The sequence below is a fragment of the Plutella xylostella genome, chromosome 8 (assembly GCF_932276165.1).
Source record: "Plutella xylostella chromosome 8, ilPluXylo3.1, whole genome shotgun sequence".
In the NCBI taxonomy this organism is placed as follows: Eukaryota; Metazoa; Arthropoda; class Insecta; order Lepidoptera; family Plutellidae; genus Plutella; species Plutella xylostella.
The window spans coordinates 1,137,954-1,155,703 of record NC_063988.1 but is presented as its reverse complement, the minus strand read 5'-3'; the positions used below and the strand labels follow the sequence as shown (position 1 = coordinate 1,155,703).

The window sequence follows — 17,750 nt, the reverse complement described above, 5'->3', positions numbered from 1 at the left end:
CAGCGCTGTTTTATCTACACTCAAGTAACTTTACTGTCTCATTGTGAGAATAACGTGTGTCATTGAGAATTTGGCTCCTATCCAAGGCGCATAATAAACATGAACAACTCAAGTAATTTAACTTATTCAGGAGTGTTTTAAACCGTTTTTTGCCATAGAATCATGCGGCCGGTTCACAGCTTTTAGGAACCGGGGTACGACCGCAGCAGCCGCAGCAGCCGCCGGTAGGACACGCTGCGGGAGAGCGCTTAACTCGGAGATGGGTTTACACAAATGTCATTGTGTGATTCGCTGCTATATCTGTTTATGTCGAGCAAATAAGCATGAAAAACGACAATTCAGCCATTCTCAGCGCTGTTTTATCTACACTCAAGTAACTTTACTGTCTTGTCTTGGGAATAACGAGTGTCATTGAGAATTTGGCTCCCATTATCGAGACCCAGTTTTTGATAAATTGGCTCCAATATCGTCTAGGGCCCAGTTTCTTAACTACAAATTCAGCAAATAACAGCGCTGCTAAAGCACTGACATATGAAAATAACAGATTTTTAAACCTATTTTGTCCCGGGAATCCCAGCTCAACCCCCTCGTACAGTGGCGCCGCTACTCGTACGGTATGTCGGCGACGGCGGCGCCGGGCCGGGCTCAGAGCACGGAGTCGGCGGAGCGGGACAGCTGCACGGGGCGCGAGGGCGAGCGAGCGAGACGCACGCGAGTAGCTTCTCTAGCGCTTCACTGGGAGATGGCTTTACACGTGTGTCATTGTGTGATTGGCTTCCATATCCATTTAGGGCCAGCTTCTTATTTGAATAAGGGCGCTGAGTTCCAGTAACTAACTTTAGTAACTAATTTTAGTAACTAATTTTAGTAACTAATTTTAGTAACTAATTTTAGTAACTAATTTTAGTAACTAATTTTAGTAACTAATTTTAGTAACTAATTTTAGTAACTAATTTTAGTAACTAATTTTAGTAACTAAATTAAGTAACTAAAATTAGTAACTAACTTTCTCAGGTGTGAAAATAACGTATTTCATTGAGAATTTGGCTCCCATCTAAGACGCATAATACTCATAAACAACGACTCAAGTAACTAACTTGTTTGTTAGGTGCGAAAACAACAGCCTATTTGCTACAGAATCCCAGCTCAACCCCCTCGTACAGTGGCGCCGCTACTCGTACGGTATGTCGGCGGCGGCGGCGCCGGGCCGGGCTCAGAGCACGGAGTCGGCGGAGCGGGACAGCTGCACGGGGTGCGAGGGCGAGCGAGCGAGACGCTTGCGGGGTAGCTTCTCGAGGGTAGAGAGAAGGTGCGCGAAGTCGGGCCGGTCGGATGCGTGGAAAGACCAGCAGAGCATCAGGATGTCCTATGGGAGGAAAGTATAAGTATGTATTTGTTTACTTGGTGTATACACTGATAATTTTGTAGAGAACAGGTTTTATTGTTTGTTTTTAGGGTCGAAAACAATTTAAAAAAACACTATCTCATATTTATTTTTTTAACAATACGAAATCATGATACGCGAAGTTTGCGTACAAAAGCTATTTGAACAATAAAACGTTTAATATTTTAAAGAGTATCCACAAAGGTGCAGTTTCGGAACATTATAATTAACACGAATAAGGTTAACAAACTCATAATTTTCATTTTGTCTTAACCTATAAGACACATTGGCAGGAACAATTTATTTCGATGTTTGATTTTTTTTTATGCAGCCTGTATAGTGTCCCACTGCTGGGCAAAGGCCTCCTTATGAATTGACCACCGTTCCCGATCATGTGCTTCCTTCGGCCATTGAGGCAAAAACCTGTCGAGGTCGTCCCGCCATCTCCGTCTGGGTCTTCCGCGACGCCGACGTCCATCACTGGGCACCCACTCGGTGACAATTCTGGCCCACCGGTCCGGGTGCATGCGACAGACGTGGCTTGCCCAGGCCCACTTCAGCTTCGCAGTCTGTGCGCCCACATCAGTTATACGAGTCGAGGAGCGTAGCGTGGTGTTCCGGATTCGGTCAATCCTTCGTACACCAGGTATATAGTACGCTCCATCGCTCTTTGGCAAACCTTGAGTTTGGACTTCTGATGTTCGGTCAGAGACCAAGTCTGTGCACCGTAGGTTAGGACAGGCAGTATACACATGTCGATGAGTTGGCGTTTGAGTGTTAGAGGGAGAGTGCCCTTCATTAGATGTTTCATGGACCAGAAGCTCTTCCAGGCGTTATTAATGCGTCTTTCGACTTCTTTATCTTGCCTGTTTTCGGAGGATGCTATCTGGCCCAAGTAGATATACTCATCGACATATCCTATTTCCTGCCCGTCTACCTCGACCCTACTTTTGGCGCTATTGGTCATGACTTGAGTCTTAGACCTATTCATCTTCAGCCCCACCTCAAGGCTCGCCGTGCTAAGGTCTTGTAGCATTTGTGTCAATTCTGTTGCGGACGGAGCAAACAAGACTATATCGTCGGCGAAGCGTAGTTGACTATTTATCGATGTTTATTATATATGATTTAGCGATGTTTGACTATTTATCATCAATTCATCGCACTACGATACTTAATCAATCAAGTATTTTAAACTAGGACATTCGTTACGGTGATAATTTTCATATTGCTTCTTAATCTATTGTCCAATACTTGTGGAAATGGGGTTAGAGAAATTTCCAAGAAATAATTATAGTCGTAGTAACAGAAATACTGCTTCTTGCCACTTAATTAAAATATAATTTTATTTATTATTGGGGTTAGGCATCCTGATGCCTGCCGATACTGAAAATGGGCACCGAACTTCAATGAATTGAAATTTAGCCAAAAGTATATTCCCCCATACCTTGATATCCCTGGACGCTTGCAGGTTAGCCAGCGATTGTTTGACGCCCTTGCCGACCTGCCAGATGACGGCTTCAGGAGGTTGCCCTTTGAACGGCCACTCGCCCACCAGCAGCTCGTACCACACCGTGCTGGGGAGAGAGAATGGCTTTTAGCATTATGTCCACCTTTTCGTACACTTATATTTTGTGCAATGTAATATAAAATGAAATATACATAAATAATGTTTATTATTTATTAATCATCTTCAAAGGAGCCCATGAACATGAGACTCCACTAATGAGCTTTATATGAGCCTTCTACATATCTGGAATGATGTTCTGTGTAAAACTTTGAAGACAGCATTCCTCAAAACAGGCTTGTTTTTTGTTGCTGTCCTATAGTAGTCCGTTGGTACAGAGAAGATTCACAAAAAAGCGCCACGCCGTTCTGTCCTTAGAGACAGCTCTTCTGGCTTCTGTCCAGTTCAACTCTTATCCCTTATGAAGGAAAAACAGGGTAATAGAGCATGATCACGCCCCCTATTACATTGGGACTAACATAACACTCTGGCGAAAAGTGGGTGCAGCAATGCACCTCTGCCTACCCCGCAAGGGAGTACATTAGTACAAGGCGTGAGTGCGTGTTTTTTTTTTGTGTTTTTTTTTTTTTTAGAGCATGATCATTATGACTCGGCATTAGGGCAGCACACCACACAGGCAGTAGACTAACGTAACCACTCACCCGAAGGCATACACGTCGGTGTGCTTAGAGAAGGGCAGATGCACGGAGGCGTGCGGCCGCAGCGCGCGCGCCAGCTCCGGCGCCAGGTAGCCCAGCCAGCCCGGCGGGATGCCCAGGCTGTCGCCGCGGGCACTGGGAAGAAAAAATATTATATGAGTACAAGGTAGCTTAAACCCTTACGAGTGATATATCGAATGCACCTCATAATTATACGTTAGGCGCATCCTGGACAGTCATAAAAACAAAAGACCTCTTATTCAAGAGCTCGTGAGAACGTTCAGTGCTTAGTTCATTCAAATTCGGAGTTTGTACGTATGATAATCCCTTGGAAGACACCACGGGGATATCCCACTCATCAAGAATTGTTCAAATGCTCAATTAAGTAAGTGAACCGTACCCATTCCAAATGACAATGTGAGTCACCGTTTACTACCTACTTCTGTCGTGATTACAGTTATAAGTAGGTAGGTACGGTACCTAACATTTATTATAATTTCCTTTAGCTATAGTGCTACTCCAAAACTACTTATCTCAGAATACTCACTTATTCCCGAAGCACAGTTTAGTAACCGAGAACAGTCCGAAGTCCGTGATCACCACCTTGCCGTTTTCTAGAAAGATGTTCTTGGACTTGAGGTCCTTGTGGATGATGCCCCGCGCGTGCAAGTAGCCCATACCCTGGAATTATAATAGTTGTTAGTGATAAAGGTAAGAAAAATTGGGCGAGTGCGGTGTTTGCTATTTTTGATTTGCGATTTTTCAGCAGGTATTTGATGGACAGAGTAAGTGTGAGATATGGAACGGAAAGAGCTCAGTTGAGTGACGAACCAGCTTTTCATGACATATTTTATGACACAAATTCCATTTCAAATGACCTAAGTACATACGACTTCTGTGAAAAGTGAAAGTTCTTTGAAACCTATGTTCAATGTACACAAGCACCATTCTAACTCAGATCGTGTAACGCGGGTCTATTCATAACATCATAACATTTATCCTGTGCATTATGGCACAGTGACCTCACTATAGCAGTTAGTGACGTCACTCGGGCAGCTAGTGACGTCACTCGGGCAGCCAGCGGCGCCACCTGCCCCTGTACTACAGCTGCACTATACCTGCGCCACTAGCACGCTCTTGTTAGTCAGTCTAGAAACTGTGTTGGTCACGTGACTTTTTACTACGGAAAATGAATATTTTTTTTCGAGAACATTGAAATTCTTATTTATTTTTCAGGCTTAGATATAACTGCTTATGCTGCACATGTAGGTTTCGGCTTAGTGGGTATACCCTTTTTGCAACACCCTGTATATTATTATACCTGTGCTAGTTGCTGCGCCACTAGCACGCTCTTGTTGGCGTTGAACTTGTCTCGTCGTAGATGCACGTGGGTGTACAGCGTCATGCCGGCGCACAGTGACGTCACGATGGCCAGCTTGGGCGGCTTCATGCACGCCCCCATGAAGAGGACTAGGTTCTCGTGACGGGTCTTGCGGAATGTCGCCACCTGGTGGGGGAGAAAGGTTGGTTAGTTATCTGTTTTTGAAAATAAAGATACATTTCTAAAATGACTGCCAAAAATAAGATAAGACAGGTTGTGGTTGTCTGTATTATTAGTCCAGGTTTTGTTCATTTAGCTCGGTTTTGATTTATCCGTACCGTTTAACCGACGCTACCTTTGTCATGGTGTCCGCTGGATCGATGTACTTAGACAGATATTCGGTAGGGGTTGGTTGTGGACGGCCGAAAACAATCAGTATTTTTATTGCTTTTCTTTTCTTCTTGCGTGTCAATTTCTTGAAGCAATCTAGATTGCATTTTGGTTGACCTTGCCCTCCTCGCGAGACGCATATGACCCTTATACACATATAATTAATACTCTATACACCAAACAGCGCACCTCATGCTTAAACGTGTCCAACGGCGTCACGTCATCGCCCAACGCCTGCACATGCAACAGCTTGACGGCTACCGCTCCGTGCCAGCTGCCTCGATACACGGTGCCGAATCGACCGGTCCCGATGACTTCGAACAGCTTGAGCTCGTCGTATGGTATGTCCCACTCTTTCATTGAGAGCTGGAAAGAGATGGGTGTAGGTTAGAAAGAGGTGATGAAGACCTGCAGTAATGGCCCCTAGCGATAGTATAGAATCAACTAACGATCATGGGAAGGAACTCTATAAAACAAGGACTTTGAAGTTAACATGCTAAGAATAATCACAATCTTGATTTGGCAAGCTGATTTTGAATGAAAAGAAATGCTTGATGGTTTAGTTAGTACACTGTCTTCTCACTAATTAGAATTAAACACATTATCAAAATCAAGTTATGTGGTTATACTAGTTATGTAAATACTATAACGTTTTGTATAATAATAACACAAAACGTACAAATTGTTTGGGTAAATTTATAGTTACACATATTACACTAGTCCACGAATGTTTGCAAAACATACTTCCTCAAACAGCCGTCGCCTCTGCACAAAACTGGACATGTTTTTGGTACAAAATAAACAATAACACATTAAATACACAACACGTGACACATAATGCACAAGCGGGAATGGAAGCGGTTAGTGAAGACATTATCATTAGGATGCGATACTATGGTTTCATTGATAGGCCAAGTGATTTGAGACATCATGAATATAAGATATCGGTATTTCTGTTTCGGAGTTATGTATTCACAGATAATCTTTTGCCACCCCTCTCTTTCTAGCAAAGCTATAAATATAAAATACGTGAAAAATGTATTCAATCCATTATCATGTTTTTGCAACGAACTTTCTTTTTATTCGGAAGATATACAGCACAATAATAATGCAGTGTAACTTGGTATAAAAAACTTTCAAACATAAATTTTACTTCCTAAGTATACGATATTCTAAGAAAAAGGTATCTCTATTATAAAGATTTTATTGTCTTAAAACATACATGAATCGCTACATCCTATCAACACAAGCACAGTGCAACCTTATCGCGGGTTCGATGAAAGGGAACAAGTCATGTTTTTGCTGATAATACCACGCTGCAGTTAATTTATGCTGGAAGCGTATTCTTCACTACTTAGTATGCGAGAACTTAATGACTTAATTATTATGTTGCGACTCGCCGTGTGTGAACAGAATTCTTTATTGATAAGAGCTTTCTATATTTACTTTCACCCTCACTAAGTTGTTATGATTGTATTTTTAATAAAAAAATTAAACGATTTAATCCACATAACTGAGTCAAGCACCAAGCTCGCCCCAAACACGTAAATAGGTACTTTCATAGCAATAGAAATAACCAAGATAAGTTGTTTTAACCCACCCAGACAGACGCGATTTTGGTCAACTAACGTGTGTAGTACTGTAAATGGGGTGAGTATAATGTTGTTATATATGGAATACTTACGCTATTTTGTCTTGGCCACCGTGCGTCGTTGTGATTGGCGGATTCATCTAACGAGTCGCCTCGTAACGCATTGCCAGAGTCTGTAGACGCAGACCCGCTGAGCGACACTCGACTGTGATCTGTGGGAATAAGTTTTATTAGCATGTTTTCATGGCAGGCTGTTGATGTCATTTGTTCTTCTGGTGTGAAATAAATCCATTTTCAAATAAGGGTCGAGACAATAACGAAAGGATAGAGTGAAATAAGATGGATTTGTCTCCCATTTTTCGATTTTTTGCTACATAGATACACGCAAGGTCCAACACACTTAACCCACTATCTACGTGAGTTTATGCAACATACCATGCAGCGTGATGTTGGATAGTGTGAGAGCCGCCTTAGAAAATACTTAGCTATAGATGATTTTTCTAGAAAGACTTGAACTGATACACTATAGTCTAGATGCCAGTGCTTACCACTTTTGACGCTTGACACGAGTTCCTCTTTGACGTCGTGGTTAATCCGCGCGGGCGACTGCGTCACGTTGTGGTTCGGACTCGACACCGGCGTTTTCACTTCTGTAACAACATCATTCTTTAATACCATAAATTTAAAACATAAATAGAAATAATATAATGATCTCTAAAACAGGTTGATAGAACGCGGCCAAGACCGACGCTGCCTGGCGAACCTCACCCCTGTTATGGTTATCCCTGGCGATACAAAGAGGAAACGCAGCCAGCATTATGGGTACCTTTGGGTGGGGTGCAACAGAAGAGCGCCACCAACATTTGTAAATATATACATCTAGTTAAATATAAGTTTTCTATTATTATTTAATTTAATATTATTTAAGACTGAATATTGTATTATTTCTGCTGTGTTTATAAATATTATAGGATATAGATTATAGGTAGTACCTAACTATGTAAATCTTGTTTGTGTACAATAAAGAGAAGGTATATTTATCTTATCTTAACATCTAGGTACCTAACCAACTTACTATTCGAACCATCTACTACTATGCAGCTATAGTTAAGCATTGTGAATAAATACAATATTGCTCTAAAACTAATTAACCTAAACATGATTTAAAGATAACATCCAGTAAGGAAACATCCAGTTTCCATCGCAGCGCTGGCGATGACGGAGACGAGCTATTGCACGACCAGTTGCACGACTAGTAGCACAACCAGTCGCACGACTAGTTTCCCGATTAGTTGCACGACCAGTTGCACAACTAGTTGCTCGATCAGTAGCACGACGAGTCTACACATACCTGGGAAGTGGAAGGTGTTGGCGGGCTTGTTGTCCTGCGGGCGCAGCGCGGGGGAGGAGGGGCACGAGCTGTTGCAGGATGACGTGTTGGACGACGAGTCGGGGCCGCCCTGTGGATGGAAAATTACAGTTTGGGAACAATCTTTGGGGTTAAAAAGAACACTTGAGGGAAAAATAAATGCTTTAGCATCTAATTGCATGAAAGAAGGCCCGACAAAGGTGTAGGAAAAAGCCCTGACTGCTTATGCCGAAGGTCCCCGGTTCGATTCCCGATCGGGGCTGATATTTGTTCTCGGGTCTTGGATGTTAATATTTATGTATCTTCTATGTATCTGTGTAGATATATCAGCTATCCAATTCCCATATCACAGGCTCTGCCTATCTTGGGGTCGAATGGCCGTGAGACGTCCCCGCATATTATTATTATTTATTTATTTATATACACTTTATTGCATACAAAAAACAATTTTTACAAAGAAGCACTTTAAAAACATTGCTAATAATTTGCGCACAAAGGCGGACTTATTGCTAAAAAGCAATTTCTACCAGCCAACCTTTGATTGGTGGTTATCGGTTGTTTATAATGTAAGCTCTTAAAATGTACAATTAATTTATTACCTGGAAGGGCGCGGGGTTGCTGGCGCGGTCGGGCGGGCGGCGGCGCGGGCGGTGCGTCCACGTCGCTAGTACAGTGACGTGGCTAGTACAGTGACGTGGCTAGTACAGTAGTACCTGGAAGGGCGCGGGGTTGCTGGCGCGGTCGGGCGGGCGGCGGCGCGGGCGGTGCGTCCACGTCGCTAGTACAGTGACGTGGCTAGTACAGTAGTACCTGGAAGGGCGCGGGGTTGCTGGCGCGGTCGGGCGGGCGGCGGCGCGGGCGGTGCGTCCACGTCGCTAGTACAGTGACGTGGCTAGTACAGTGACGTGGCTAGTACAGTGACGTGGCTAGTACAGTGACGTGGCTAGTACAGTAGTACCTGGAAGGGCGCGGGGTTGGTGGCGCGGTCGGGCGGGCGGCGGCGCGGGCGGTGCGTCCACGTCGCTAGTACAGTGACGTCGCTAGTACAGTGACGTGGCTAGTACAGTAGTACCTGGAAGGGCGCGGGGTTGCTGGCGCGGTCGGGCGGGCGGCGGCGCGGGCGGTGCGTCCACGTCGCTAGTACAGTGACGTGGCTAGTACAGTGACGTGGCTAGTACAGTGACGTGGCTAGTACAGTGACGTGGCTAGTACAGTAGTACCTGGAAGGGCGCGGGGTTGCTGGCGCGGTCGGGCGGGCGGCGGCGCGGGCGGTGCGTCCACGTCGCTAGTACAGTAACGTGGCTAGTACAGTGACGTGGCTAGTACAATAGTACCTGGAAGGGCGCGGGGTTGCTGGCGCGGTCGGGCGGGCGGCGGCGCGGGCGGTGCGTCCACGTGGCTAGTACAGTGACGTGGCTAGTACAGTAGTACCTGGAAGGGCGCGGGGTTGCTGGCGCGGTCGGGCGGGCGGCGGCGCGGGCGGTGCGTCCACGTCGCTAGTACAGTGACGTGGCTAGTACAATAGTACCTGGAAGGGCGCGGGGTTGCTGGCGCGGTCGGGCGGGCGGCGGCGCGGGCGGTGCGTCCACGTCGCTAGTACAGTGACGTGGCTAGTACAATAGTACCTGGAAGGGCGCGGGGTTGCTGGCGCGGTCGGGCGGGCGGCGGCGCGGGCGGTGCGTCCACGTCGCTAGTACAGTGACGTGGCTAGTACAGTAGTACCTGGAAGGGCGCGGAGTTGCTGGCGCGGTCGGGCGGGCGGCGGCGCGGGCGGTGCGTCCACGTCGCTAGTACAGTGACGTGGCTAGTACAATAGTACCTGGAAGGGCGCGGGGTTGCTGGCGCGGTCGGGCGGGCGGCGGCGCGGGCGGTGCGTCCACGTCGCTAGTACAGTGACGTGGCTAGTACAGTAGTACCTGGAAGGGCGCGGAGTTGCTGGCGCGGTCGGGCGGGCGGCGGCGCGGGCGGTGCGTCCACGTCGCTAGTACAGTGACGTGGCTAGTACAATAGTACCTGGAAGGGCGCGGGGTTGCTGGCGCGGTCGGGCGGGCGGCGGCGCGGGCGGTGCGTCCACGTCGCGGGGAAGCCGCTCGCCGCTCGCACGCTGATCGGGGAGCCGCTGTAGTAGCCGCCGCCTGGGGGGGAAATGGGCACTATAATGGGGTTCACTGAAGTTGAAGGTTTTTTTAAATTAAATTTTATGCAGTTCTTGAATCTGCCGGTACTTTACATTAAACCCAAATTAGCACTGCTTGAAGCCTGCTCGTGCTCATATGTGTCTAAAACACACGATCGAACAATGCGTTCCGTTCGGGGTATTGTTTTGAAATCGGTCTAGCTTAGATTGCCCTGATAGCACATTCGGCCTAAGCTGTACATGACATGATACAAGGTTTGTCACTTTTGGTCAAGAGCAGATATAAGTTATAAAAGATACTCACCATCTAATCTAATCTTTTCCTTAAATGCTATAACGAATTCTGGAGGTAGCCCGCACGACGGAGGAACTTTACTTTCACAATCTCTGAAACAACAAAATACATATTTAATTAGATTCAATAATCACAACATAGGTCAAATAAAAATTACATTCCGTTCTTATTTAAATACACAAAATTAAATGGTCATATTGAAACTTGTACTCTATACACTTCAACCGTGAATCAATTCTATTCTAGAATAGAACTAGGCTATCATGTCTTGGAAAACCGGTAGCAAAACAGGATAAAACCTCCGACCATGTAACCAAGACATTGGCAAAACAATACACTCACCTGTGACATTTAAACTTGCACTCTTTACACTTCAACCCCGAACCGAACAGCATCTGCTTCTCACAATAATCACAAGTCGCTATCATGTTGAATGTCTTGGTGAAGCGGTGCGCGATGTCATGGGCCATGCCAGCCCTTCGCTACACAAGAAATCGAATCGAACTGCTAATCCCAAGTTACTAGTAGAGGAATAAGTTGGTCAAAACTCACCTGTGACATTTAAACTTGCACTCTTTACACTTCAGCCCCGACCCGAACAGCATCTGTTTCTCACAATAATCACACGTGGCGATCATGTTGAATGTCTTGGTGAAGCGGTGCGCGATGTCGTGCGCTATACCAGGCCTTCGCTACACAAGCAATCTAATCGACCAACGCATCTACAAGTATCATGCTAGCCCCTCCATTCGCCTCATGGAAACGTGAAAACTCACCTGTGACATTTAAACTTGCACTCTTTACACTTCAACCCGGACCCGAACAGCATCTGTTTCTCACAATAATCACAAGTCGCTATCATGTTGAATGTCTTGGTGAAGCGGTGTGCGATGTCGTGGGCCATGCCAGCCCTTCGCTACACAAGCGATCGAATCGACAAGTATCATGCTAACCCATCAGTTACCAGTAGAGGAAGAAGTGGTCAAAACTCACCTGTGACATTTAAACTTGCACTCTTTACACTTCAACCCCGACCCGAAGAGCATCTGCTTCTCGCAGTAGTCGCAAGTGGCGATCATGTTGAATGTCTTGGTGAAGCGGTGCGCGATGTCGTGCTTCATACCTGGCCTTCGCTACACAAGCGATCGAATCGACAAGTCTTATACTAGCCCCTCAGTTACCAATATAGATTGTTACGTGAAAACTCACCTGTGACATTTAAACTTGCACTCTTTACACTTCAACCCCGACCCGAACAACATCTGCTTCTCACAATAATCACAAGTGGCGATCATGTTGAATGTCTTGGTGAAGCGATGTGCGATGTCGTGCGCCATGCCGGGCCGCGGGCCGACCGTGGGCGTGCGCGGGGAGCGCGGCGCGGGCGGGTGCTTCGACTGCGGGCAAACATAATTATTATATGATTCATGTAACTTAAATGGGTTGTTTCACACACAACTAGGAGTGAGTAGTAGGTTGGTTAGTCTTCTTCTTCTTCAGCCTGCTGGACGTAGACTTTACGCAATAGACCTTATTGTTGGCAGGAAAAAAAATAGAATATATATATATATATATATATATTTTTTATTTACTCTTATTTATTTAGAAAGCCTGTATTGTGGACTTCGGCAGGCAGAGTAGACATAATATTATTGCATTATTGCATAGATTTTGAGAAATACCTATCAATGTAGGTATCACACGCACTAAATTCAGTTGGCGGATCCGAACCTACTTTTATGGGAACGGATTTCTTGACATTCTCAAGTGGAAAGGCACTCTAAGCCTTTGTTATAAGTACACACAATACTCACTACATTGTTGTGGTTGATGTTGTTGGCGGGCTTGGGGGGCGGCTCCTCGTGCGGGGAGGCGGGCGGGGAGCCCTCCGCCGCCGCCGACGACTGGCTGTTGTCACTGGAATTATATAAATAAACATTTAAAAACAATGCCTTTAAAATACTAAGGTACACTTATGGCAGTAGTTGAATTACTAGTACAGTCAGGCAAAGAAAACCCAAGCCTAAAACGCTTCTTGTTTGATTCGATGAAAAAGATGCTGTAGTAATTAGCTTTTTTGTACTAAGTTATGCTAGACACATAATGTAAGCCGTCCTGAACAATTAGTTAGTCATCTTGGTCGACCAACAATAGCTGGTCTGAACGCTTACCGTACGGCAACCAAAAAATAAAATTAATGTAAACTGCTTATTATCCAAGGGAACCAATGATCTGTTAGCCCAGAACATTTTAACTTCAATGAACGCTTCGCCCATTTATCCTTAGTTTGAAGACAAAACTTTCGTCGGGCGAAACATTCTGAGGGCGAAAGACACAGCCTAAGGAGTGAGGGTCAAGTGACTGTAGATAAACATCACTTTTGTGTTCCAGCCCTGATGCCAATATAAATAATGGTGTGACTCACCTAAGATCGTTTCCCTCGGGCCGCACGCTGAGCTGCGACTCGTGCGAGCGGGACTTGCTGATGGGGGTCTCGACGGCCGGGGCGGGAGGAGCGGGCGGCGGCGGCGGCTGCTCTGTGGGCGACTTGCCTCCTGGAATGAGGTTATAATAATTTATTGTGCGTCTGACATAAACAAACAGTTTATAAATAGGCCACTTCAGTTCAGATCAGTTGGTCAGTACCCACCTTAACACAAATGTTTAAAACGTAAGGACAAATATTTGTTAAATCACAACCGCTCTGAGATCAAACCACACACACATTATCCGTTCAAATTCAAACATACTAGAAAGATATCGACATAGCGGTCGAATGGGCCGCACAAGTCTAAAACCGTTGCCATCAACACAACAAGAAGAAGAAGAACATACCTTTAGCTCTATGATGCTCATGATGCTCGGTATGCGACAGTCGCGTCCTGACTCTGGGCGACGCTCTCTGTCGCTCCCACGAGTCCCAGTACAGCTGCATCTCCGCCGTCTCCGCGCCGCCCGCGCCCCGCGCTATTGCATCTGTGGGAGGGATAGCATCATCAGTGACGGAATTTATTTTGATTGATATGTTTAGTTGGGTTTTATGGTGTACTATAAAATATAATATTATGTGGGAATCTTCTACGATTTAAGAGCACACATCTAGGTAGGATCTTGAAACAATGAGACATTGACTAATACCAATGAGTTCTTTGGAATGAAGGAACACATCGAGAGGAATCCTGCACAACTAGATTCTAGATGTGCACCCTAATTGCCTTGAACTCATTCAAAATAAATTCAGCTATACGGCTCGCGACCCATCACATGGGTATAACTGTACAGAGAAAAGCAGGTGACTCTGATTACCCTTTCGGCTGACATTCGTGAGCATAATACTATGTTCTTTTTTATACTATCGATTTCCTTCCTATGTGGTTGTCTGAAAGAGATTACTTTGAGCAATAAGGCCGCCTATTGTACTATTTATTTTCTTCTCTATGTTTGTGAAACTATTTCTGTTTGTGTGCAATAAAGAGTATTTAATCTTTTATCTTTATGTATGTACCAGTATAGGTCCTGAGCCGCAGCAAGGCTCCTCGTACTACCCCTTTGGGGTCACCTCTGACTACCCCTACGGAGATTACAGTCACATGTATGTACATATGTGTAAGTACCAGTGTAGGTCCTTAGCCGCTGCATGGCTCCCGTAGCTCTTACTACAATAGACATAAGTACCAGTGTAGGTCCTTAGCCGCTGCATGGCTCCCGTAGCTCTTACTACAATAGACATAAGTACCAGTGTAGGTCCGCAGCCGCTGCATGGCTCCCGTAGCTCTTACTGCAATAGACATAAGTACCAGTGTAGGTCCGCAGCCGCTGCATGGCTCCCGTAGCTCTTACTGCAATAGACATAAGTACCAGTGTAGGTCCGCAGCCGCTGCATGGCTCCCGTAGCTCTTACTGCAATAGACATAAGTACCAGTGTAGGTTCGCAGCCGCTGCATGGCTCCCGTAGCTCTTACTGCAATAGACATAAGTACCAGTGTAGGTCCGCAGCCGCTGCATGGCTCCCGTAGCTCTCATTACGTACCAGTGTAGGTCCTTTTCCACTGCATGGCTCCCGTAGCTCTTATTACGTAACAGTGTAGGTCCTGAGCCGCAGCATGGCTCCTCGTACTACCCCTACGGGGATTACAGTCACATGTATGTATATGTGTAAGTACCAGTATAGGTCCTGAGCCGCTGCATGGGTCCCATATCTCTCATTACATACCAGTATAAGTCCGCAGCCGCTGCATGGCGCGGCACAGGCGGCGCACCTCCTCGTCCCTCGCGCGCGGCAGTAAGGCCCGCAGCTCGTGCTCGGAGCGCTCTCGTAGCGCCTCCAGGTTCGATACTTTGGAGCATGCTGACTGGAATAGGGAGAAGTGGTTCGTTAGTTAAAGGCAGTACATCAAGTAAATAGGTTTTATTTTTAAATTTATTTAGTTTCCTATTATGGATAATATACCTAATGCACTCCCAAGCAATGTTGTTCAAAGTTCCATTGACATAGTAACTTAACTAGCAGATGGAATTTTTTTATTGTTTGCAGAGAGCAAGTAACACAACTCGTGATCTTGAACCACTTATGTTTCAAACTTTTAACAAATTAGCAAATGTGCAGTCAGAGACTGACGCTAATCTAGCTGATCAATCCATTCAGCAAGGTTATAAACCAAATGAGACCAAGCTATAGCTAGCTTTTGTCATGGACTTGATAAGAATTTAATTAAACTAACCACAGCAAACTTCAAATTGTACCTTTTCATGAATTGTAATATTTCTATTTCAGTTTTTAAACCGATATTAATATAACCAGGCCCAAAGTTCCTAAACTGATGCCAAAGTTTAAATATTTCAAGGTTTTGGACCTTAACTTAACAGCATAAAGTTCAAAAACGTGGCCATACTGATAAAAGGCACCAACCTCAATGCTCTCGGGCGACAGTCCCACGACCCGCAGCCACTGCGCCAGGCACGGCACCTCGCCGAGCTCACGCGCCAGCTCCTCCCCGATGCGCGCCTTGATCGCCAGCTGGTGCGAGAAGTGCTTCACCAGCTTACCCTGGAATAGACGGGGGAGTTAGAATAGTAATAAGAAAGTAGAAAGAAAGATATATATGTCGCAGACATCTGGTTGAATCTCCTTTTTGGTTAAATTGCTAGCGTGTTCAGTGGATGGCGCTATTCAATTGTATGACTAAAGGACAACTCGTCAAGATGCCTGCGACATATATATCATTTACATTTCATTAGATTTACATTAGAGGGGTGGTAGCTCAGGTGGGTAAGCACCAGCTTCACACGCTGCGCTGGGATTCCGCTGAGATTCAGACACAATGTGGGTTTGAATCCCAGTGCTGACATGTACCAATAAGTCAGTACAATCACTCTTGTGGTAAAAGAAAACATCGTGAGGAAACCTGCATATCTAGATTTAGCACATCTAGATTATCTGAAACCAGCCTGCAGTGAGGGGGAGGGGTCAAAAATCATTATTTTTAGATAATTTTAAAAACCTGAGCCAGGACAGATGGACAGACATGACGGAACTATAAGGGTTCCTAGTAGACTTACAGAACCCCAATAATCAGCTATACCCCCAACATCCCCAAGAATCTACATCCCAGTGTAAACCAAATATATCAACAATCAAATAAAAAAAACAGTTAACCATAAAGATCAAGACATTATTAGCAAGGTAATACATACAACAAACTTATTAGAGCAAATAAGTAACTGGTACTTGTTAATTTTAGATCCAATTATCTCCACAATTATTACGATAGTTACTAATTAATGTAAATATTATTTCATTTGTAGAGGCTTTTTTAATGTTACTTATATGTAAAACTATTGCAAATTTATCCCAAAATGTTTAACTGTTGAAGTTTGTCAAAAATTATAGCTGAAGTATTTTTACAGGGCAATTTTCTGATTTGCACACACCATGTAATAGATAAAATTGTGCTAAATCAATATGATGAAAGTCACCAAAGAGGTGATTCAAATAATCTTATCAATATGACAAATCTGCAAACAGATATAATCCATGTTATCCAGGTCATCATAAACTACAGTTTTTGAGTTAATATAACTGCTTTCTTTATTAAGAACTTTTAACTTATACTGCCAACAGCGCTAAGATTTTGTTTCTTCTTTTTATGTTTCTATAAACACTGATATTTGCTCACAGGTCTTTTATGTATGATAACATGATTTGTGTGAAAATGGATTCAGTAATTCACTTCTACCTATACTCTATATGGTACAACAGTGTGTTATCATTATGTTTTAAAGAAATTAGTAGAATGATTAAACAATATTAATTTATCAGTATACCATGGTTGCATGTGTATCCCTACTTAAACTCTGACAAGGAGTATAATGAGTAGGTAATCGTTATTATAATCAACTTAGCATTATCTACTAGAGTGTAAACATCATGCAAAAACGTTTTTCAGAGCAGAAAGCTAAACTTTCACAAGTTAGTCTGCAATCAAGTGAAAATAGCAGTTATTTTACTGCAGTAAGGTTTATTCCCGCGTTCGATAGACCTTCTACGCTTTGGCATTGAACTATTCAGTCCAGTCCTTGAGTTTGTGTAAGTCCTTGAATCCCAGGGCTGGCGTATTACGTTCAAGGGCACAGCTCGTGTAGCCGTTGTTTACGTCACAGGTGAAGGCCAGCTCCCTTACCTCCAGGGTCCGGATCTCTTGCTGCGTCAGCTCTGCGCTCGTCAAGCATTGTGTCCTCAAACCCTTGAGTCTTTCAGCAGAAACGTCGATCATAGATTGGATGGTCTGTATCATCTGAACAGCATCCCCTCTCTTTATTTCGTACTCGCTCTCTGCATCCATTACAAATATCACAGCACTGTACACGAACTACTTTTGTCTACTTATACGTAAAAAACACTTTATTCATCATGAATATACAAAACATTGCAGTGTTGTATTGCCGAAACAGCGGCCATATCCGAAAAATCTATATTTTTGTCTATGGTTGTAGGTAACCATAGACTATGGAATTTGACAGATGTATTAGGGCGTCAGTACACATAAATCCCGGAACGAATCCCGACCAATGATTTTGAAACACAGCCCAAAAAAAAAAAC

At 44.6% G+C, this 17,750-nt stretch overlaps 1 protein-coding gene across 1 annotated transcript; it reads right to left on the bottom strand.

The window, feature by feature from the left end:
* Positions 1-928: 928 nt before the first annotated feature.
* Positions 929-17,624, bottom strand: LOC105390738 (kinase suppressor of Ras 2). Its single transcript, XM_048622709.1, has 18 exons — positions 17,331-17,624; positions 15,560-15,697; positions 14,864-15,002; positions 13,486-13,626; positions 13,076-13,205; positions 12,465-12,567; positions 11,860-12,047; positions 10,660-10,742; positions 10,232-10,353; positions 8,201-8,309; positions 7,398-7,499; positions 6,943-7,061; positions 5,448-5,624; positions 4,869-5,054; positions 4,095-4,228; positions 3,551-3,682; positions 2,829-2,958; positions 929-1,366 (listed from the first exon to the last, which is right to left on the bottom strand). The coding sequence occupies exons 1-18, from the start codon at positions 17,490-17,492 to the stop codon at positions 1,214-1,216; spliced, it is 2,448 nt and encodes an 815-aa protein (XP_048478666.1). The 5' UTR covers positions 17,493-17,624; the 3' UTR covers positions 929-1,213.
* Between the last annotated feature and the right edge of the window lie 126 nt (positions 17,625-17,750).